General features: G+C 42.7%; 2 protein-coding genes across 2 annotated transcripts in view; one reads left to right on the forward strand and one right to left on the reverse strand.

Annotated features, from left to right (window-relative positions):
- MFSD11 (major facilitator superfamily domain containing 11) overlaps positions 1-21,399 on the reverse strand; it is a 30,002-nt gene extending 8,603 nt beyond the window's left edge. Inside the window, exons 1-10 of the mRNA XM_023729223.1 lie at positions 20,989-21,399; positions 20,433-20,488; positions 18,146-18,253; positions 17,020-17,099; positions 16,790-16,886; positions 14,617-14,675; positions 13,944-14,088; positions 11,295-11,335; positions 2,827-2,892; positions 743-868 (exon numbers count right to left, since the gene is read on the reverse strand). Of these exons, the coding sequence (XP_023584991.1) occupies positions 743-868; positions 2,827-2,892; positions 11,295-11,335; positions 13,944-14,088; positions 14,617-14,675; positions 16,790-16,886; positions 17,020-17,099; positions 18,146-18,253; positions 20,433-20,488; positions 20,989-21,084 (874 nt within the window). The 5' untranslated portion in view covers positions 21,085-21,399. The remainder of the gene's footprint in view (positions 1-742; positions 869-2,826; positions 2,893-11,294; positions 11,336-13,943; positions 14,089-14,616; positions 14,676-16,789; positions 16,887-17,019; positions 17,100-18,145; positions 18,254-20,432; positions 20,489-20,988) is intronic.
- A 630-nt stretch (positions 21,400-22,029) lies between these two features.
- The window catches only part of SRSF2 (serine and arginine rich splicing factor 2), a 2,448-nt gene continuing 1,827 nt past the window's right edge, over positions 22,030-22,650 (forward strand). Inside the window, exon 1 of the mRNA XM_012554937.2 lies at positions 22,030-22,646. Within this exon, the coding sequence (XP_012410391.1) occupies positions 22,325-22,646 (322 nt within the window). The 5' untranslated portion in view covers positions 22,030-22,324. The remainder of the gene's footprint in view (positions 22,647-22,650) is intronic.

Raw genomic sequence — 22,650 nt, forward strand, 5'->3', positions numbered from 1 at the left:
AGTCAGAATCAACTTGACAGCAATGGGTTTGGTTTGGTCTTTCTGGTAGCCAGTAAAAAGCTATCATGCAGAGAAGCAGGAAAATATGACCCGTAATGAGGAGAAAAATCAAACACAGACGTGTCAGATGACCCAGCCATTCTCCTCTCAGGTATACAGCCAAGAGAAATGAAAACGTGTCCACACAGAAACACGTGCACGAACACTCACGGCGGCACGTCTCCTAACAGCCAAAAAGTGGAAACAACCTGAACATCCACCGACTGACGAACAGATCAACAAAATGCGGTCTCTCCATACAACGGTCTGCGTTCGTACAAAGGCAGATAAGTAGGGATGTTTGTTCTGTTCACACGCTGTATGCACAATAAATATCTGTTGAATCGATAAGTGTCTTGTATCTAACACAATATCCAATATACTTCAGGTGGTGGACAAATCTTACTTGAATGAAGGAGTAACTAGAAAGTCAGGGATCCCAAGACACTCTCCTTAACTCTTCTAAGTGGAAAATCTGGGAGAGACCACATGCTTTCTTGTTTATGGTTTCATCGTGAATTACCTGGCAAATGTTTTACCATTTATATTAGAATAGTGATAACAGAAACACGAAGACCTACTAGCTTGAGAGAAAATAAACATGGAAGAGGAAAAAGTCAAGGGCAGAGAAAAGAAGAACATTTAAAAGTTCGAGTGTAACAAATGGTTTTTTTTTAACACAAAGACTTTTCTTTAAACCAACCTAAAATTTCTCCAATGCCGATGAAAATGCCAGAAAGTCCAATGAGGCTTTTCTCTTCCATCCCAAATTTATTGACAGCACCAATACAGGTTCCATACACACCAGAGAAGAAAGTCAATTCCAGACCTTGAGGAAAAAAATCAGGTTTAAGTTAACTATACATTCACGCTCTCCCCGCCTAGTTCCCCTTCATGTCCAGTAGCATTTGAGCCACATACACAGAAAACAAATGTACAAAACAAATGCCACTGAGCCTGAAATATTACTTGGTAAGCAGAGCACCATGTTACGCTACAAGACGGATGAAATGGAATTAGCCACAAGATGGCAGCTGCTGCACATTTCCTATAAAGATATACAACTCCAATAAGCAAAGGCATCCTTATTTAAAAACTGTCACCTCTGTGTGCTGGCAGCGAGTGGGCAGAGGGTATAGTTAACACAATCTGGCGAGTGAACACTAAAGTGCCCATTTTCCTTATAATAGCTTTCCCGGGAAACAAGGTATGCCTGGAAACTAATGCATACTACCTACTGTTGCTTAAAAGCACGATAATGCTTAAATTAATTCCTTTTCCTCAGAGAATTCCAAACATATAAATAACAGTAAATCAGTAGAGGACCTTGACTCCTTAATGCTATACACCTCAACTGTCCATTTTAAAGATGTTTAATGTTGATTCTAAGGAGCCCTGGTAGCACAACGGTTAAATGCTCCGCTGTTAACCAAAGGTTGCTGGTTCAAACTTACCAATCAGCTCTGCAAGAGAAAGACCTGATGATCTGCTTCCGTAAAGTTTACAGCTTAGAAAACCCCATGGGGCAGGTCTACTCTGTTACTTGGGGTCGCTGTGAGTCAGAATCAACTTGACGGCACCCAATAACAACGACATTTATTCTGGAGTCCCTGGGTGGTGCAAATGGTTAAGTGCTTGGCTGCTAACCAAAAGGTCGGAGTGTGAGTCCAGCCGGAGGCACCTTGGAAGAAAGGCAAGGCAATCTACTTCCGAAAAATCAGCCCTTGAAAACCCTGTGGAGCACAGTTCTGCTCTATGAGTTGGAGTCGACTTGACAGCAACTGGTTTGGTTAATGTTTATTCTATTTCTCCTAAACGGAACATTTTGTACCTATGAGGCACATAAAGGCAAAGATAATAACAGGCATGTTAAAAGCACTCTAAAAGGGAACAGAGTTCCTCATTCTTACAACCTAACAGTGACCACCTATTATGACATCCCATCACCATGTGGTGATCCACAGAGCACACTCCATTTCATTACAAACTATTTTAATCCATATAAAGTTATAGGGATGTAGTCCTGGGGATTTTCTGTAGTGCTCCATGTTGCCCTAAAATCACTATGTATTTGTGGTAGAAGACCCTCAATAAGGTGGACTGATACAATGGTTTCAACAATAGGCTCAAACGTAACAACAATTGTGAGGATGGCACAGGATGGGGCAAGTTTCAGTCTGTTGTACACGGGGTTGCTATGAGTCAGAACCAACTTGACAGCACCTAACAACAACAAAGTCTCCAAAGACGGTCCCCTGTGAGCGACCCCTTCCGGTTCTCATGCCCTTGTGTAGAATCCTCCCCACGAATTTGGGCTGGCTCTGGGACTTGCTTTGACCAATGCAGAAAGCAGCAGGAGAGTCACTGGGCCCATTCCAGGCCTTGGCCTTAATGAGATCTGGTGCTTTCTCCTTTTGCCATTCTTGGAGCCCTTTATCAGTATGTAGTAAATCTGGCTGTCCTGCCGGGCACAGGTCACAAGTTGGGGATCATGTGGAGAGATTAGGCAAGGGGTCAAGGCCCTGAGGCTACAGGGAAAGAGAGGCCCAGCTTTATAGCTAACCTAGTAAAGGTACCAGACATGGGAATAAGACTATCTTGGAAGTTCCAGCCTCAGGCACCCTCTGACAGCAGCCACAGAGACCTCAACTAAGACCACCAGAAGAACCGTCCAGCTGAGCCCCAGTCAGTGCACAGAATTGTTGAGCAATAACAACATGGTGGTTGTTTTAAGCCCTTATTGTCCTTATGCAGTAATAGAAAACCAAAACAGCAATTAACTCCTACCTGTATAAGCAGTTGTAATACTTAGAAGGAGCATCTCCTTGGTGACGCATAACTTAAGAGACTTTTCTGTAGAAAAAGAAAACAAATTTAGGAGTACTTAATTAGATTTGAATTAATGAAACAAATATTCTAAAATATTCCTTCAACCAGAACATCCCTTTTTCAATAATGCCAGTAAACAAATACTTTGGGACACGGGTTAACGATTCATGTTAAAACGCTTAAGGTGTGAACTATAGAAATAAAATGTTTATTTCTACTGTTTAAATATATTCTAGAGTTCCATTTTCTCCAACACATTGTCTAGCTCATATAATCAAACATAAAAAGGAGGAAAAAAAAAACCCAGAATCAAACAAAACAATAGAATACGTCAACATGATTAAAGGTTAAGCTATTGTTAAAGGGAGTCAGCATTTGGCAAAGCGCTACGTTCCCTGAGGAGTTATCATGGGGCAGCTTTAAGACTGGACGCAAGATCAGAATCACGGGGGAAGTTTGTAATGACCCAGAAGCTGGGGCATTACTTCCTGGGTGATCTGAGATCTGAATCTTGAGTTCTGCATATTTGTTCATTACTATAATCCCTTTAATACTTGCTTTTCTTCTGTTAAATTTAGTTGAAATCTGCAAAAGAGAATGTAAAAACGATACATTTTAATTTCACTGTCGTTTTGAACCTGCTCACATTTCATAATTTAAAGACCACTAATGTGCTCCGCTGCTGACCGAAAGGTTGCAAGTTAGAGTCCAGCCAGGGGCATCTCAGAAGAATGGCCTGGAGATCTACTTCCGAAAAATCAAGCCATTGGAAACCCTACAGCACACAGTTCTTTATGAGTTGGAGTCGACTTGGTGGCAACTGGCTGGTTAATCTATGAAGCTAATAGTGGATCTAGATTTTGGTTCTCACTCAACTGTTGACCTTGGAACTTACATAAGTCAACACACACTGTGCCCTTTCTCCATATGCTAAAAAAACAAAGAAATTTTTTTCCTCTAATTTTAATCTCGTGAAAATAAATGCAACATATTGTTTTCACCGATTTTCATGTATTTCCAGGGAAAACAAATACATTATCAATACAAAGTGTAAAACATTTTTTAATAAAAAACTTACGACAGCAATGCACGTTCATTTTAGAACAATCAGGTTTAGATAACAAAAAATTTTAAACATCATGAATTTGCGAAAATTGACAAGCTTTTCCTAAAATTCATGTGGAAACTCAACAGAGCTACCACAAACAAAACAATCTTTAAAAAGAACAAAGTTGGAGGACTTCCACTTCCTGATTTCAAAACTTAAAAAACAGTAATCAAGACAGTATGATACTAGAACAAAGACAGACATAGAGATCAATGGAATAGAACTGGGAGTCCAGAAATAAATCCTCACATTTATGGTCAACTGATTTTTGACAAGGGTTCCAAGGCCATTCAGTGGGGAAAGAATAGTCTTTTCCACAAACGGAGCTGAGGCAACTGGATCTCCACATGCAAAAGAATGAGGGTGAACTCACCCTCCACCAAAATAAACCTCAAAATAGGCCACAGATCTAAATGCAAGAGCTAAAACAATAAAACTCTTGGAAGAAAATTTAGAAGTAAATCACAAGTGACAAAGGAAAAACTAAAATATTTGCAAATCATATATGTAATAATGGAATTCTATCCAGAATACGCAAAAAAAAAAAAAAAACTTACAACTCAATAATAAAAAATTAATTCAAAAATGGGCAAAGATTTAAATAGATATTTCTCCAAAGAAGATATACAAATGGCCGATAAACACATGAAACGATGTTCAACATCATTAGCCATCAGGGAAATACAAATCAAAACTATAATGAGATACCACTTCACCATAATCAACGAGACATAAATCGGTGAGAATGTGAACAAACTGGAACATTCATACACTGCTGGTGGGAATGTAAAATGGTACAGCCACTTTGGAAAACAATCTGGCAGTTCTGCAAAAGGTTAAATGTATAGATGCTATGTTGTCGTTAGGTGCTGTCGAGTGGACTCCGACTCACAGCGACCCTCTCTGTACAACAGAACAAAACACTGCTTGGTCCTGTGCCATCCTCACAACTGCTCTTATGCTTGAGCCCATTGTTACAGCCACTGTGTCCATCCATCTCCTTGAGGGTCCTCCTCTTTTTCCCTGACCCTCTACTTTACCAAGCATGATGTCCTTCTTCAGGGACTGGTGCCTCCTGATAACATGTCCAAACTACGTAAGACGAAGTCTTGCCATCCTCACTTCTAAGGAACATTCTGGCTGTACTTCTTCCAAGACAGATTTGTTCCTTTTTTGGCAGTCCATGGTATATTAAATATTCTTCGCCAACACCATAACTCAAAGGCATCAATTCTTCTTTGGTCTTCCTTATTCACTGTCCAGCTTTCACACGCATATGAGGCAATTGAAAACACCATGGCTTGGCTCAGGCGCACCTTAGTCTTCAAGGTGCCATCTTTGCTTTTTAACACCTTAAAGAGGTCTTTTGCAGCAGATTTGCTCAATGCAATGCATCTTTTGATTTCTTGACTGCTGCTTCCATGGGTGTTGATTGTGGATCCAAGTAAAATGAAATCCTTGACAACCTCAATCTTCTGTTTATCATGATGTTGCTTATTGGTCCAGTTGTGAGGATTTTCGTTTTCTTTATGTTGAGCTGTAATCCACACTGAAGGCTGTAGTCTTTGATCTTCATCAGTAAGTGCTTCAAGTCCTCTTCACTTTTGGCAAGCAAGGTTGTATCATCTGCATAACATAAGTTGTTAATGAGACTTTCTCCCATCCTGATGCCCCTTTCTTCTTCATACAATCCAGCTTCTTGGATTATTTGCTCAGCATATAGATTAAGTATGGTGAAAGGACGCAACCCTGAGAAACCTTTAATACTGCAACTCAAGGCTTGAATGTTTTCTTCAGTCGTTTCAGCTTGAGAAATGCTGAGTGTGCTCTTCTCTTTCGGTTTTCTAACTCCAGGTCTTTGTACATGTCGTCATAATACTTTACTTTGTCTTCTTGACCTGCCCTTTGAAATCTTCCGTTCAGCTTTTAATTCATTATTTCTTCTTTTCACTCTGGCTACTTTATGTTCAAGAGCAAATTTCAGTCTCTTCTGACATCCATTTTGGTCTTTTTTTTTTTTTTTCTGTCTTTTTAATGACCTTTTACTCTCTTCATGTATGGGTGCCCTTGATGTCATCCCACAACTCGTCTGGTCTTCGGTCATTAGCGTTCAATGCGTCAAATCTATTCTTGAGATGGTCTCTGAATTCAGGTGGGATATACTCACGGTTGTACTTTGGCTCTTGTGGACATGTTTTAATTTTCTTAAACTCAGTTTGCACTTACATATCAGCAACTGAGGGTCTGTTTCACAGTCTGCCCCGGCCTTGTTCTGACCAATGGTATTGAGCTTCTCCCTTGTCTCTTTCCATAAACGTGGTCGATTTGATTCCTTTGTATTCCATCCAGCATGGTCTACGTGTATTGTCACTGTTTGTTGTTGAAAAAAGGTATTTCCATCGAGTAAGTTGGTCTTGCAAAATTCTATACAGCAATCTCCAGTAGTTGTTTCTATTGCCAAGGCCATTACCTTCCAACTGCCAATCCTTCTTCGTCTCCAACTTTCACATTCCAATCACCAGTAATTATCAATGCATCTTGATTGCAGGTTTGATCAATTTCAGACTGCAGAAGTCAGTAAAGATCTTCAATTTCTTCATCTTTGGCATTAGCGGTTAGCATAAATTCAAATAATAGCCATATTAACTGGTCTTCCTTGTAGGCGTATAGATATTATCCTATCACTGACAGCACTGTTGTATTTCAGGATAGATCCTGAAATGTTCTTTTTGACAATGAATGCAATGCTGTTCTTCAATTTGTCATTCCCGCCATAGTAGACCATGATTGCCTGATTCAAAATGGCCAATACCAGTCCATTTCAGCTCACTAATGCCTAGGATATCGATCTTCAAGAGTTCCATTTCATTTTTACAACTTTCAATTTTCCTAGATTCATACTTCGTACATTCAGATTATTAATGGATGTTTGCAGATTTTTTTTCTCATTTTGAGTTGTGCCACAGCAGCAAATGAAGGTCCCGAAAGCTTGACTCCATCGACATCATTAAGATCAACTCGACTTTTAGGAGGCAGTTCTTCCCCAGTTGTATTTTCAGTGGCTTCAACCTGAGGGGCTCATCTTACGGCACTATATTGGACAATGTTCTGTTGCTGTTCACAGGTTTTCACTGGCCAGTTTTTTCAGAAGTAGATTGCCAGGTCCTTCTTCCCAGTCTGTCTCAGTCTGGAAGCTCCGATGAAACCTGCCCACCCTGTGTGACCCGGCTGGTATTTGAAATACTGGTGGCACACCTTCCAGCATCACAGCAACATGCAAGCCACCACAGTATGATAAACTGACAGACAAGTGGTGGAAAGACTATGACCCAGAAATTCCACTCCTTGGTATATACCCATGAGAAAGGAAAACATGTCTACACAAACACTTGTACGTGAATGTTCATAGTAGCCTTAGTCATAACACCTATAAAAAGCAAGAACCACCCAAGTGTTACAACATGCTATAAAGTGGCTGAACCTTGAAACCATTACTCTAAATAAATGATATACTCAGCAAAAGACACAGAAGACCATATATTGTCTGATTCCATTTATATGAAATGTCTAGAATAGGCAAATCTATAGTGACAGAAGCTAGGGACAGGGAGGAGGAGAGGCTGGGGGAAACCAGGAGTGACTGCTAACAGCCATGGGCTTTTTCTGGGGGGTGATAAAAATGATTGTGATGGTGGTCGCACAACTCTGTGAGTATACTAAACATCACTGAATTCTACATTTTAAATAGGTGAATTGTATGGTATGTGAATTATAGCTCAGGAAAGCCGTTCTATGAAGGAAAACAATATATAGTCTAACACCTTAATGAATCTCCTTCCAGACTTTTTCTATGCTTTTTATTACAAAAACAAACTTCACCATATATACTATCTTATAATTTGTTTTCACATAACAGAGCAAATAGTTTCTAATACTCATGGAGAACAACATTTTAATGGCTAGAAAGATCCACTGTAAAAAGGTACTAATGCTTCATAGTTGGATAAATTACCTCCAGTCTCTCACTAATACAAACATCTTACTAGGTAAATTTGGCAAAAAAGATCTTAATTATTCCGAGACTAATCCTATTAGTGGAACTTCTAGATCAAAGGTTATAATCATTTTTAAGGCTTTTGATACTTATTGATAAATCACCCTTCAGAAAGTAATACAAAAGCATATCGTTATCAGCAGTGTGGTCTTATGTATGTAAGTATCTGGCCCCCTAACCCTGAGAATTATCTTTTATCTTTTGAAATACAATAGAAGGCTTTTTAATTTGTGTTTCTTATATTATACTTAAGCTATAGTAATTTTTTCTTTGCTTGTAAAATGCCTATTTTTTGCTGAAATGCTTATGCTTTTCTCATCACTTGGGAATAGCTCTTTATCGTCTATGTACTGCAAATATTCTCCAGAGACTCTCCTTGCCATTTTAACTTGTGGTTGTTTTGACATATTGAAGCTTTACATTTCAGGTCATCAAAGAGTCTAATCTTCTCCTTTATCATCTGACTCATATACTTGAAAGGATATCCCCTATCCAATTATTTTCTTCCATTATTTTTATTGGTTTCGTTTTTATATTTAAGCTACCAGGAATTTTAGTGTAAGATATGAAGTACGGATGGATCTTTATTTTCTTCTCATGCAGTCAGTCCAATGCCACTTATCCAAGATTCCCTTTCACTGAAGTCTATATTCCTGTATACCAACAATCATGAAGATGGCGCAGGAGTGGGCAATACATGAGGTTGCCATGAGTAGGAGGCAACTCAATGGCAACTAACAGCAACAACAGCACCAACATATTCCAATACACACATGAGCCTGATTCCAGACTTCTGTTCCACTGGTCTCTCCAGCCCAATGCTTTCAAATGGATTCAAAATAGGTTTTAATAGTTATTAGCGTTAAGCCCCCTGCCTTCTTTTAAAAATTCTCTTGGCTATTTTCAAATAATCAGTCTTCTAGATGAATTTGAGTATCGTTCAGTCAAGGTGAAAAAAAAAAAAAATTTAGAAATATCACTGAGATGTTCTAGAATCACATTAAAGTTATACATTAAGTTGAGGAATTAAATGCTTTTGAATGATAAGCTTCTAGAAGGCAGGAATCTTCTCTATATAGCATCTGTCACAGCACCAACGGAAGGATGTCATGATTAAATAATAAACGAAACACTGGTCTACAGACAAGTTCGTTAAAATGCTTGACATTCTGCTTCCTTTCTCCCTTTGCCTTTGGCTTCTCTGCCACCCCATAACCTCACGCTGTTCCCCAGTTGCCCAGGAACCAACCCAAACCTGCTTGCCCTACAGCACTTTCTGAGCCTTACCTTTTTTAACCGCTGCCCTCTTTCTCCCATTCAAACCCGACAGTCCAATATCCCACCACTACTGAGCGCTGGAGCCCTGGTGGCACAGTGGTTTAAGAGCCTGGCTGCTAACCAAAAGCTCAGCAGTTTGAATCCACCAGCCACTCCTTGGAAACTCTATAGGGCAGTTCTACTCTGTCCTATAAGGTCACTATGAGTTGGAATAGACTCAATGGCAACAGGTTTGGCTTGGTTTTTGGTTTACTGAGCCCTACCAAGTTACCACAGAAACCCTGGTGGTGTAGTGGTTAAGACGTACATCTACTAACCAAAAGACCAGCCGTCTGAATCCACCAGGCGCTCCCTGGAAACTCTATGGGGCAGTTCTACTCTGTCCTATAGGGTCGCTATGAGTCAGAATTGACTTGACGGCAATGGGTTGTTTTGGGTACTAAGTCATCAACTAGCTCCAAGATGAAAACCATGTAGCCCTGATCATGTTAGTTACAGACAGAGAAGCTAAGGCCAAGTCTGCTCCACAATCCAGGAAAGACATTCAGAACCTGGTGACCAGAGAGGGGATGGATTCTGTAGTAGAGCAGGGAGTCCGCACCAAGCCACTCCTGGCTGGACGACCATCCCACAGCTGAAGGCCGTCCACCTCCCTCCTCCTGACTCTACCATGCTCACCAAGTCAACAAGCCACCGGACACCAACGTGGCTCTCTAGGCCCCTGGTAACAAGAAGGGGAATCTATGAAAAGGCTCACTGAAAAATGCCAGCCCGTCAAATTATTAAATGGTGACTTCCGTCAGCTGGTTTAGTGGGAGTCCTTTCCCCTCCAACCAACAAGTTTCCAGACCTAAAAAGCTGAAAGCTAGGCCTCTGACTGTGCTGATACCTGTCTTGCTAGGAGACAGCCAGGCTATATTCCTTCTAATTATAACGTGTAACCCAATTTATAATTATGAATGTACTCCTGAAACAGAAATGCATAAATCCAAAGCCTGATCAAACAGCCTTAGCAATGGTAGACCATGTATGCAAAGCTAAGACTCCCAGGCCCCCAGGTCCTGCCTATAAAAGGGGCTCCAGGAATCCCTCAGCCAAAAGTTAGCATGCTCTGTGTCATCTGACCCAGGTCAGAGCTAATTAGATCAAGAAGTCACACTCCCGCCAAAGACAACCTATAGGCCAGTCATAAGGCCATACAGGAGTCCAGGGGCCTAAAAGCGATTTACAAAAAGAATGTGGCCCCAAAAGCTCCTCCCTGCTGGACAGTTAACTGCCTCAGTCAGAGTCTCTCTCTTGGGAGACGAAGCAGAGAGAGTGGTAAGCAGAAACAAAGAATTGGCAAGTGTCAGGCCCCAGTGGAATCAGAAGCCATGGTTGCCTGTTTCTGAAGAAGCCACAAGATGACCATCATCAGAACTGCTGGCTGGCTGTCTGACAGCTGGGGCTCAAATCCCATACGAGCTGATTCACCTTGGGGACAGCATCTGATTTCTCTAAGCCTCAGTTTTCTCTTCTGTAAAATGGAGATAATGATAGGTGTACGTTACAAGATAGTCATAGGGGAGAAGCAAATGAAATGAAGCACGTGAAGAGTCTAGTAGCGTCCTCGTCAAGGAGCGCAAGTTTGACAGCTACCGGGTCACCAGAGCTACTGCTCTGTCCTGAGGAGTGACAAGATGTGCCCTTCCGATGCCAGCAGGAAATGGTCTCCTACTGTCCTTCCTCCCGAGAGAATCCGAGTTCTTTTCAGCCTCTTAATGCCTCCCTCACACACCCACACGGGATGGCAGTGTATCTTCACACCCCCGTCACACCTCCATTACAGACATTTACTGAGAAGGCCAACGCATTTTGGAGCAGCGTACCTGGAGAAATGAAAACTCTGGGGGATCGCCAATCCACAGTTACCAGGGAAAAGGAGAAAGGCAAAGGCTGGGGTTGTTCCTGAACAGCTCTTGCATTTCAGATACTGAAAATACTTACGAAACGCATCTACTGCCTTTGTCATATTGTTCTGGGGAGACCTGATTTAAAAAAAAGAAAAAGAAGTAGTTTTTCCCCCTGAAAATTGCAAAGAGAACAGAAATACTATCACATTTTCCTTTAAGTTTGCAAAAGCTCTGTCTGCTCCATGGTCTGGCAACTAGTTCCAATGGCCTTCAGTGCCCCTGGCTCCAGGGTCTCCTGCAGGGCCCATGTCCTCACTTTAGAGTGTGTCTGAATTGTTCCTGGTGGCTCTTTATTCTGACTCACAGAGACTCTGACTCATAGTGACCTACAGGACAGAACACAATAGGTTCATAGAATTTTCAAGTCTCTCCTTGGGAAAAAGATGTGGCAGTCTTCTTCCGTAAAGATTACAATCTTGGAAACCCTATTGGCAGTTCTACTCTGTCCTACAGGGTCACCACGAGTTGGAATCGACTCGACAGCAACGGGTTTGGTTTTTTTTTTAATATCTGTAGATGTAATCCCATTTGGGAATGGCGTTTTCTTTGCTATGTTACTGAGATCATTATCAGTAAAGGCTGTGTCTTAAATCAATCACTTCTGAGATATAAAAGGATCAGATTACGCACAGAAGCAAGCAAGCACAGACACGGAAAGAATGATGCCATGTGAAGACTGTCAAGGAACCAAGGAAGAGGAGCTGGAGAGACAAGGATTTTCCTCCAAAGCGGACAAAAAGAGCGCTCCCCTAGAGCCTGTGTTCGGACTTCTAGCCTCTTAAACTGTGAGAAGAAACTTGTTTTGAAAGCCGCTCACTTGGGTTATTTGTTACACCAGCAGGAGAGTACAAAGCCAGCCCCCTAAGAGCAGGGACTTCATCTCTCCTGTCCACGGCTATGGCTTCAGGTTTGGCACGTGCTCGGTGCTATTTGTAGACTAAACACCAAAGCTTCAAGTTTGGGAGCAATGCAGTAAGAAAGAATGCGAAAAACGCTGAGCAGGCTCCTCAGTACTGCACCTGATCACGGTCACACAATCCCTTGTCTATCTCCTCCACTGGGCAGTGAAGGGCGTTAGAAGCAGGGAGCGGGTTGTACCTGCCTTCCTAGCACCAACACCTAATATTTATTAATGAGAAGGTATTAAATTTCTGTTGAATTTGTGGTATTCATCTTCATAGACATATTCTGCAGTTTCTATTGGTCTGTGTTTATATATATATACATAAACCAAACACCAAACCAAACCCACTGCCGTCAAGATGATTCTGACTCACAGTGACCCTAAAGGACAGGATAGAAATGCTCCATAGGGTTTCCAAAGAGTGGCTGGTGGATTCGAACAGCTGACCTTTTGGTTAGCAGCTGAGCTCTTAACCACTATGCCACTAGGGCTCCACGTACATACATAGACATATACAGATACACCATTTCATACATAAAATGTGTATAAACAGGTATCATATAAAATACACACATATTGAGAATATATGTTCACACCTCTCTTGAAATAAATCTGTTGCAAACTGAATGCTCAATGGGTCTATGACTGGAGAATTTTAGGCCCCTCTGTGGATTAAACGGGCAGCATAAACTGCACAATGCAAAAGTTTAACAACAGATCAAATGCTGCAAGGTAAGCTTCACAATTTATCAATTCATAAAGAAAGTAAAATGAGCGTGGTAAACATTAATTTTGCCTCCCCAAATCGCTCATGATGTTTTCAATAGTGCTCGAGGCAATTTACAATTGTTAGGAAAACACAGGGCCACACCCGTTTCTGCATTTGGACTACTTCTGGGAAAAACGGCCGAAGTAGGTCGGTGCAGAACTGGGTGCTGTAGGTAAGAGCATGGGTAAAACCAAGGCCCACCTATGACAGCTGGTGACAGCCTGCTGCTCTCTCGTACTATGTGAGTTGAAGAATTAGAGCTGGTTCATGGAAATAGTAAGCGAGGAAATAGTAAGAAAATAGAGGCTGTTTTCTATTTAACTTTATAAGCCCACATCCTTGCCCATGAAAACACGTGGGGCGCCTGCTGAACTGAACGAGGAAATCGAGGCCTAGGGAAATTAAGAGGATAATTGCTACCGTCTAGGGTCCTACAGGAAACCCTGGTGGCGTAGTAGTTAAGTGCTATGGCTGCTAACCAAAAGGTGAGCAGTTCAAATCCACCAGGCGCTCCCTGGAAACTCTATGGGGCAGTTCTACTTTGTCCTATAGGGTCACTATGAGTCGGAATCCACTTGACGGCAATGGGTTTGGTTTTTTTCGTTTAGGGTCCTACAACTTGTCAGTGGCGAAGCTGGGATTACACTTACCATATTTTTTTGCAAATAACACACTCATAAAAAACTCAAGGCATAGCCCGCTTATGAAAATAGCAGGGGGGAGGGACTGCATGGTTGTCCAAAATACATATAATGTGTGCATTATTTACGTAAAAATACAGTACATCCCTGTACACCTTTTCACTACCTTCCCTAACTTTTCCTTTTTCCGCCTCCAATCTCTCCTTTACCTTCTTCCTTTTCTTATTTCCTTTAAAACTTTTCCCTCTTGTCTAACAAGGTAACCAACCGAGAATAGCTGCTTATCACTTAGGGCTAAAAAGGTGGGTAATTTCTAGATACACTCTAAATGTATTTTAAAACAAAAGGAATGTTTCCAAAACTCCTTACTCGCTGACTTCCAGGTCCTGGTCATCAGAAGATTCTTCCTCTCCCAGGACATTTTCAGAATCTGGTTTCCTAATGAGAAAGAAAAGAACTGTCCCCACAAGGCTAATCACTGTCAGGGCAATAAACACTGTTCTTCGGTCACTCTCTGGGGAAAAAAAAAGAAGAAAGTAGATAGCATCGACCAACCACACAATTCTAGAATCAGCATTACGTTCAGAGGTGGTTTATAATCATCAGAATTCTACCTCCTTAGACTTCTGCTTTAGGACAAGGAGGTCAGTGTGAGACCTCCATTTTTGTCTTTCTGTTAGAGTAATACCGGTATTCATGATCAGAAAGAAAAACAGCCTAAGAACCTAATCATATTCTTTTTAATCAAAGAAGTGTACAAAACACAACAGCTGAGAGTTCAAAAGTCTTCTGGCACTTGGCTGGTACACGTGTCCATGGCATAACCTTCTTCCATTCCCTAAGATGGTACCTGATGCATAGTCATAAGCTACAGCCCAAACTTTATAACTTAATCCAAGGAAAAAGATGACTAAATGGCAAAATCTGAGAGAACGTAAAGTACCAAGGTTTATTAGAACAATGTTTGAACACAGCAATAATGAACATTGATGGAACTGTTATTTTGCTTTGAACATATCTAAATAAACAGAAAAAAACAAACCTGATATTTGAGTTTTCCCTTGCCAAGCAAAATATATGTAGAGATTTCCAAAGAACAAGCTAGAGGAAGAAAAAGGAGAGGACAACAGTAAATTATTTAAATACTTAGGGTTTTTCAAACAATTATTTCCAACACTTGTTAAAGAGAGAAGAACACCAACCTACAGAATTTTAAAAAAGTATCTACCTGGCCAGGGTCATTTGAAAGTTATCGACTCCACTCTCTCTGAGAAATGTTAACTGACCTAGAGGGAATTTAGTCTCCTTTCACATGACAGTAATCTGATCTCTGGTTAAGATCTGACTCACTTTGAGACGTGATTTACTGAAACTCTGGGAATGACTTCTTGGAAACAAGTTTCTATGACAGTACTTTCAAAATCCTAAATTAAAAAAAAAATCCTACATTTTAAAGAACATATTAAAAAAAACACACCATGATTTCATTTTCTGCATCTAATCAGATACTTCGTTTAACGTACTTTCCTAGGGAAGGAACCATTCACTTACATTTACGTTTCTGCTTCTTTATATAAAACCAAACTCATTGCCATTGAGTCGATTCTGACTCATAGTGACCCTACAGGACAGAGCAGAACTGCCCCATAGGGTTTCCAAGGAGCAGCTGGTGGATTCGAACTGCCGACCTTTTGTTAGTAGCTGAGCCCTTAACCACTGGGCCACCAGGACTCCGTATACAACCCCATAAAACTAAATATTTGCATTTGTTAAGCCTTATAAATGCCAGCATTTTAGGCAAGATCTGTGAAGGTAAATCCTCAGAACAGACTTCTGAAATCCAAAAGTCATGAGCACAATCACTGGTGTTGCTTTATTACCAGGAAATACAGGATACGCTGTATCATTCAGTGTTGATATAATTAGTCTTTCTTTTCAATTTTAGTTTATTTGTTAGTAGCTATCAGGTAGTGAAGGAATCCTGGTGGTGCAGTGGTTAAGCGCTTGGCTGCTAAACAAAAGGTCGGTAGTTCGAATTCACCAGCCTGCTCCGAGGGACAAAGATGTGGCAGTCTGCTTCCATAAAGATTACACCCTTGGAAACTCCTACGGGGCAGACCTACTCTGTCCTATAGGGTCCCTGTGAGTCGGAATTGACTTGATGGCAGTGGGTTTTCTGGTTTAGCAGGCAGTGTAGTTGAGCGGGAAGGGCGTACTCTTTGAAGCCCAGATAATGATGGTTTAAATCAAATAAGTTACTTATATCTTAAGCCTCTGTTTTCTCATCTGTAGAATGGACACATATCAATTAACCTCGTGAGGTTGTTGTAAGGATTCTGTGAAGTTAAGTAAAGAACCCATTTGTCCTTGAAATTTGTTGCTGTTGTTGTATTACACCCAGTGAGTCAATTGTGACTCACAGTGACCCCATGTGACCGAGTAAAGCTGCCCCAAAGGGTTTCCAAGGCTGTGATCTTCACAGAAGCAGACTGCCACATCTTTCTCCCACACAGCAGCTGGTTGGTTAGAACTGCTGACCTTTTGATTAGCAGCCAAGCACTTCACTGCTGTGCCACCAGGGCTCCTTCCTTGAAATATAACCCACTGCCATCGAGTCGATTCCGACTCATAGCGGCCCTACAGGACAGGGTAGAATTGCTTCGTAGCATTACCAAGGCTGCAAATCTTTATGGAAGCAGACTACCACATCTTTCTCCCGCGGAGCGGCTGGCAAGTTTCAGCTGCCAACCTTTCTGTTAGCAGCTAAATGCTTAACCACTGCACCACCAGGGCTCCTTCCCTTGAAATACAGCAGATGCTAAATAAATGCTGGCTAATATTATTTTCTACTTACTAATCGGAGTCCTGGTGGCATGGTGGTTAAGCGCTCAGGCTGCTAACCAAAAGGTCAGCAGTTTGAATCCACCAGCCGCTCCTTGGAACCCTCTGGGGCAGTTCTACTCTGTCCTACCAGGTCGCTATGAGTTGGAATAGACTCGACGGCAACAGGTGTATGGGTTTATTTACTAAACATAAGTTCCAATGAGGCACATCTACGCATTCGAAGCAATTCCACAAAATTCTGAGTCTACACTACACGCAGCTATGAACTTAAGTCATGTAACTCAGAGGATTTAAACCTTCCACAAAACAAAGATCTCAAACATGGTGGAACAAAAATCAAAGAAAATATTTAGCTCCACAAGGACAACTACCTTGACTGTAAGAGTGCCCAGAAAATTCCACTGTTTCTCCCAATAGTGTGCTCATCTGAATTTATTGTCAGGCAGTTTCCTTGAGCTGTCCAAAGCACTAGAATTCAAAGGAAAAGTTCATCAAGATAAGGAAATCACTCGGCTTTATGCGCTAAACACATACATGATACCCTTAGATAAGCCCCAGGGGGAGAAAAACGGAGCAAGGAGACAAAAGTCAAAATGCTCACCAGCAGCTGCAATTCCAATGAAAACCGAGGCCGTGTAGAAGGACCACGTGAAAGGCTGGATAAAAACGGCAATGTACATGCTAAAATATAACAGGTCAATGTATTATAGTCAAACAACACCTGAAACAGAATGCCAGCTATGCCTTCTAGGAATCAACTGAACCTGTAAAGGACCTCTCTCTCCAGTTTGGAAAAAAGGGACAAACGCAACTCACTCATTTCATTATGGAGCCCTGGTGGCACAGTTAAGAGCTCGGCTGCTAACCAAAAGGTCAGCAGTTCAAATCCACCAGCGGCTTCTTGGAAACCCTAAGGGCAGTTCTACTCCATCCTGTAGGGTCACTACAAGTCAGAATCAGCTTGACAGCAATGGGTTTGGGCATTTCACAATCTACTACTTCAAATTTGTGAAATCAGACATTTAATAACTGGCCTTTGCCACTAGCTGAGCACATATAACCGTATGTAGCTGTACAGCCCCAAAGAAAAATTTGTTTTGTTTGAACATAAAAATTACATCATTGGTATAAAATTAATTCACAGAAAGTTCTTTTCAATCTTCTTGGAAATTGATTTTGGGTACTACTTTCATTAACAGTAAAACAAAAGCAAATATCCACAAATTCTATCACATTATAACAACATGGTACTCCCGAGCAGTAAGTTAATTAAGACCTCTCTGAAGAAGAGAGCCAAATCCCCATATTCCAGTCAATTCAAGCCAGCAAATTCTTATTAAAAGTTTACAGGTAGTCCCTGACTTACAAGGTATTTGAATTACGACGAACCACACTGACTACCACCTGTTTTTCTTCTGTTGATAGACCTTATCCATCGTACTACGCACGATCTTAAAACGTATCTGTGAGTTTGTATGTGCTGTTTCCAACCCCCCAAAACAAATAAAGATTGGCTTTATAAAGACATTGATAACAAAAGGCAATAAAAGAAACTAAAAAAAAAACAAAAAAAAAAAAACAAGGTATTTCACTTACGTCAGAACCGACTTATGACAGAGTCGTTGGGAACATAACCCTGTTGTAAATCCGGGACTACCTGTACTATGTGCTTGAATGACAGTGAAACTGTTCTAAGTGAACGAGTGAAAGAAGATTACACCACTCACCTGTAAAACAAACCACTGGCAAACATGGAGAGCTGCGGTCCCACGATGGCAACCACGGAGGGCGTGATCAAATTTGAAGCAGAGAACACTCCGTAAATGATCGCCATGCTGTATGCACAACACACAACGGAAAAATAACAACTTCTGACGCTCTGTCTCAAAAGTTCACTTTTACAAAAATCTGCATGTTATTTTAATAAGCAGTCATAGCCTTTAGTCAAAAGTTACAAAAACGTATTATTGAAATGAAAACCGTATTAACCTTTCATTTGTACAAAATATTGAAGACCCATCAAAAGTTTCTGTGAATCAGTGTGCCTGAATAATGAGTAATGCGCGAGTATAATAATAGCTAACATATAACAGGCACTTAATATTTCATACATACTTTCTGTTTCAACCCTAACAGCTCTATAAAGTAGGTACGGTTATTATCTTCATTTTACAAAAAAGAACTCTGAGACACAGAAGAGTTAAGTAACTTGCCAAAGGTCTAGCTGTATAGCTGGTGAATGGTGAAGCCAGGATTCCAACCCTGGCAATCGGACTCCAGAGCCGCTAGTCAATCCATCTGCTCTACAAACTTAGCCTACAACTCCTGGAAACTGGATGAAATTTCTCTACTATAAATAACAAGCACAGAGTCATAACTTGGTTACACCAGAATTTATTTAACTCACTTCACTATTATTAATTTACTGTAGAACCAGCCCTAGTACATGTATCTTACAGCAAAGTGTGAATAAAACCATTTCAAAGGTCCTGAATTACTAGCCACTATTATTTATAAATCCATAGTAAATTATTCTTTGGCTTTCATAAATCTTTCAAAATCAACTGTTCTTCAGAATACACATGAAGGCAAAGCACTACAAAAAGTTTTAGTACTATGACCAGTCGTTTAAGACAAAGGACGTTATAACATCCCTTTACTCTCAAGTAAGGAGCCCTGGTGGCGCAGTGTTTAAGTGCTGGGCTGCTAACTGAAAGGTCAGCAGTTCAAACCCAGCAGCTGCTCTGCAGGAAAAAGATGCGGCACTCTGCTTCCATAAAGATTACAGCCTTGGAAACCCAGTGGAGCAGCTCTACTCTGTCCTATAGGGTTGCTATGAGTCAGAATCAACTAGACGGCAACGGGCTTTTGGTTTTACTCTCAAATATCAAATACAAGGTCAGGCGTAGGATAAGTAATAAAGAACCAAGTAAAAAATGTGGGGGGAAGGCTTGCTGCAATCCAATATTTAACCATAGAGAAATAAGGAACATGGTTGTGCTATAAACATATATTACACTCCCAGCTCTACTCACAATGTACTGGTGCCTTGTGAAGCTCTTCGCACTTCATTTTCAACATCTGTAAATCTAGGACTAAACACTAACCAAAATCTAAAAGCTCCTGATGACAGTGTATTAATGGTTATAAACTTACAAAAATAGGAAGCCTAAATGTTTCAGAATCATATAAAACACCCTCCATTTAGGACTGGACGACAGTAATCACGACGATATTTACTGTTAAGTGCTGTCAAGTCGGTTCCAACTCAGAGCAACACTATGTACAACAGAACAAAACACTGCTCAGTCCTACGCCATCCTTACAATCCAATCATTGCTATGTTTGAGCCCATTGTTACAGACACTGTGTCAACCTATCTCCTTGAGGGTCTTCCGCTTTTTCACGGACCCTCTACTCTACCAAGCACGACATCTTTTCTCCAGGGACTGCTCCCTCCTGATAGCATGTCCAAAGTGTGTGAAATGAAGTCTCACCATCCTTGCTTCTAAGGAGCATTCTGGCTGCACTTCTTCCAAGACAGATCTGTTCATTCTCCTGGTAGTCCATGGTATATCCGACAGTCTTTTCCAACACCGTAAGACAATAGTTGAGTGCTTATTAAATGCTAAGCACTGTGCCAAGTGCTTTGCACACATTATCTGAGCAGGGTAACTGAACTCATAGAAGTAACTTGCCTAAGATCAGGATTTCAAACCCAGTGTCTAATTCCACACAGAACCTAAAGCTCATAAGCTTTTATCTATCATGTCCCTCCAAAGAGTCTAGATATAGAAAAGAAAAAAATAATCGCCACTAATTCAATCACACTAATTGATTGCCTGTGACTTTGATGGGATTTAAGCAACTCCTATTCTATCCAAAGAGTCTAAATACAGAAAAGAAAAAATAATCACCACTAATTCAATCATACTATTTTACTGCCCGTGACTCTGATGGGATTTAAGCAACTCCTGTTACACGCAAGATAAAACCAATCATACAGTACAATACCTGGTATATCCACTGCCGTGAAAATCCGTGTTGTTTAAGCTCCTGATGACAGTTTGCTGTGTGGAAGACAAAACTAATCAACAGCAACGTTTATACAAACTTTCCCTGCTGAAGTCTGTTTCCTGGTACTCAAAGACAGAGAATGAAGTCAAAATTCACAATGAGTCAATGAACATCAAGGCTTAAGAATGCTGCAAGTTGGCTAGAAGAGACTGCAGAACAGCAAGCTGAGGAGAGGGGGAACAGCTGTAACTGGGTCTTGGTTTTTATCTCCGTAACTATCCAAGCACTGACGTAGAGCTGAATGAACACAATAAAATAACTAGGCCAACATCCAAACCCCATATCGAATCAGAAAAACAAATGGTAATGTTTAACAATCACACATTAAGAAGAAATGTCTGACGTATAAATCCAACCTAACTATAAAAAATGAGGAAGAGTAAGGGGGAAAATAAATTGGGCAATTTAAACACGCTCTTACATATGAAGAATAATTATCATCTTTGAATACATTATGATAAGCACTTCAAAAGAAGAACAGATTCCAACTCACCGCCACATTTCCACAAGTTTGAAAGGCGGTGAACATAAACATAAAGGCAACTCCTAAAATAATGATGTTGAAAAGCTTTTTGGATTCCGGGGACATTTTGGCTCGGCTCTGCTGGCGGTCAGCAACAGCCCCGGGCAGTCAGCTCTCCTCGGGGCGAACCCAATGACAATGCTGAGGAAAAAATGAGACGGTGAAAGAAGGCAGATCCGGGGGCCAGGCAGCCGAGCTGTCTACTGCCCGTTCTTGGATCAGAATCCCGGGCTTAGGGTGAAGTTGTCCCCACGGGCAGAGTTAGGACATTCCTAGGATGAGATCCGAGTAGGGAGGCGCCCACACCCGGAGAGGAGCCAATAACGTCGCTGCTCCAGGTTGAGGAGCCGCGATGGGATTAAGGTGCCAAGGGCAAGCTCGCTGCGGCCGACGCGGCCCCACCCGCCGGGCCCTGAGTCACCCAGGTCAGGCGACCCGGCACCTGACCGCAGCTGCGGCGCCGGCCGCTCGGCCTGCTGGGAAATGTAGTCCCGGGCGGCCAGGACGGAACTGGTGTGCCGGCGATAGCGTCCGCGCCCCCGAGGAGGGGAGCGGAGCCGAGCCCGTGGGCCCAGCAAGTGGGTATACAAGCGGGAACCCAGGGTTGAGAAGTTGGGACTGCAGAAGGGGCCTGGGGAGGACGTAGCGGAGTCAGAGGAGACCCGGAACACAGGGAAGCAAACGGTGGGGAGGAGTTAACCCTCTGAAAGAAGCGGGGCTGAGATCCAACTAGAAAAGCTGTGTGGACCTCGGCTATTGGGATGGAAAAGAAGGCGGAGCCAAAGTGGGAGCACAGCCTCTTCCTCCGGCCCGAGCGCTCCCGCAGCTGCCTCGCAGACGGAGAAAGCGTTTCGCGGGCTTTCCAACCGCCCGCACAGTCTGCTCCCCCTCCCGCCAGCAGTGACTGCGCGCTTTTCGACCCGCTAGCCGCGCTACGCGCAGGCGCGCCCGGCGGGGGCGGGCACGCGGCGGCGACGTTACGGGGTGGGGTGGGACGAGCCAATCAGAGGATTCACTTCCGGGTGGCGCAGGCGCCATTTTGTGAGCCGCGCTATAAACGGGCGTTGGCGGCGCAGCGCGCCCAGTTAGTGCTCAGGTGGCGTCGGGTGCTGAGTGGGTCTGTTCGCGGCGCGCTGCCAGCTTCTTCCAAACGTCTCCACGCGGGAAGCGGCTACCTTCGCAGAGGCGCGGCGTCGAGCCGAGCCTTGTGAGGAAGCCCCGCCGCCTCAGCCGACGCGCGCGGCCCGCCCAGGGCGCTAATCCCCGACGCGCAGCGCTGGGCCGCGGGCCGAGCCTTTGAGAAACCATGAGTTACGGCCGCCCGCCCCCCGACGTGGAGGGCATGACCTCCTTAAAGGTGGACAACCTGACCTACCGCACCTCGCCCGACACGCTGCGGCGCGTCTTCGAGAAGTACGGGCGCGTGGGCGACGTGTACATCCCGCGGGACCGCTACACCAAGGAGTCCCGTGGCTTCGCCTTCGTTCGCTTCCACGACAAGCGTGACGCCGAGGACGCCATGGACGCCATGGACGGCGCCGTGCTGGACGGCCGCGAGCTGCGCGTGCAGATGGCGCGCTACGGCCGCCCGCCCGACTCGCACCACAGCCGCCGGGGGCCGCCCCCGCGCAG

The sequence above is a fragment of the Trichechus manatus genome, unplaced genomic scaffold (genome assembly GCF_000243295.1).
Source record: "Trichechus manatus latirostris isolate Lorelei unplaced genomic scaffold, TriManLat1.0 scaffold00028, whole genome shotgun sequence".
NCBI classification, from domain to species: domain Eukaryota; kingdom Metazoa; phylum Chordata; class Mammalia; order Sirenia; family Trichechidae; genus Trichechus; species Trichechus manatus.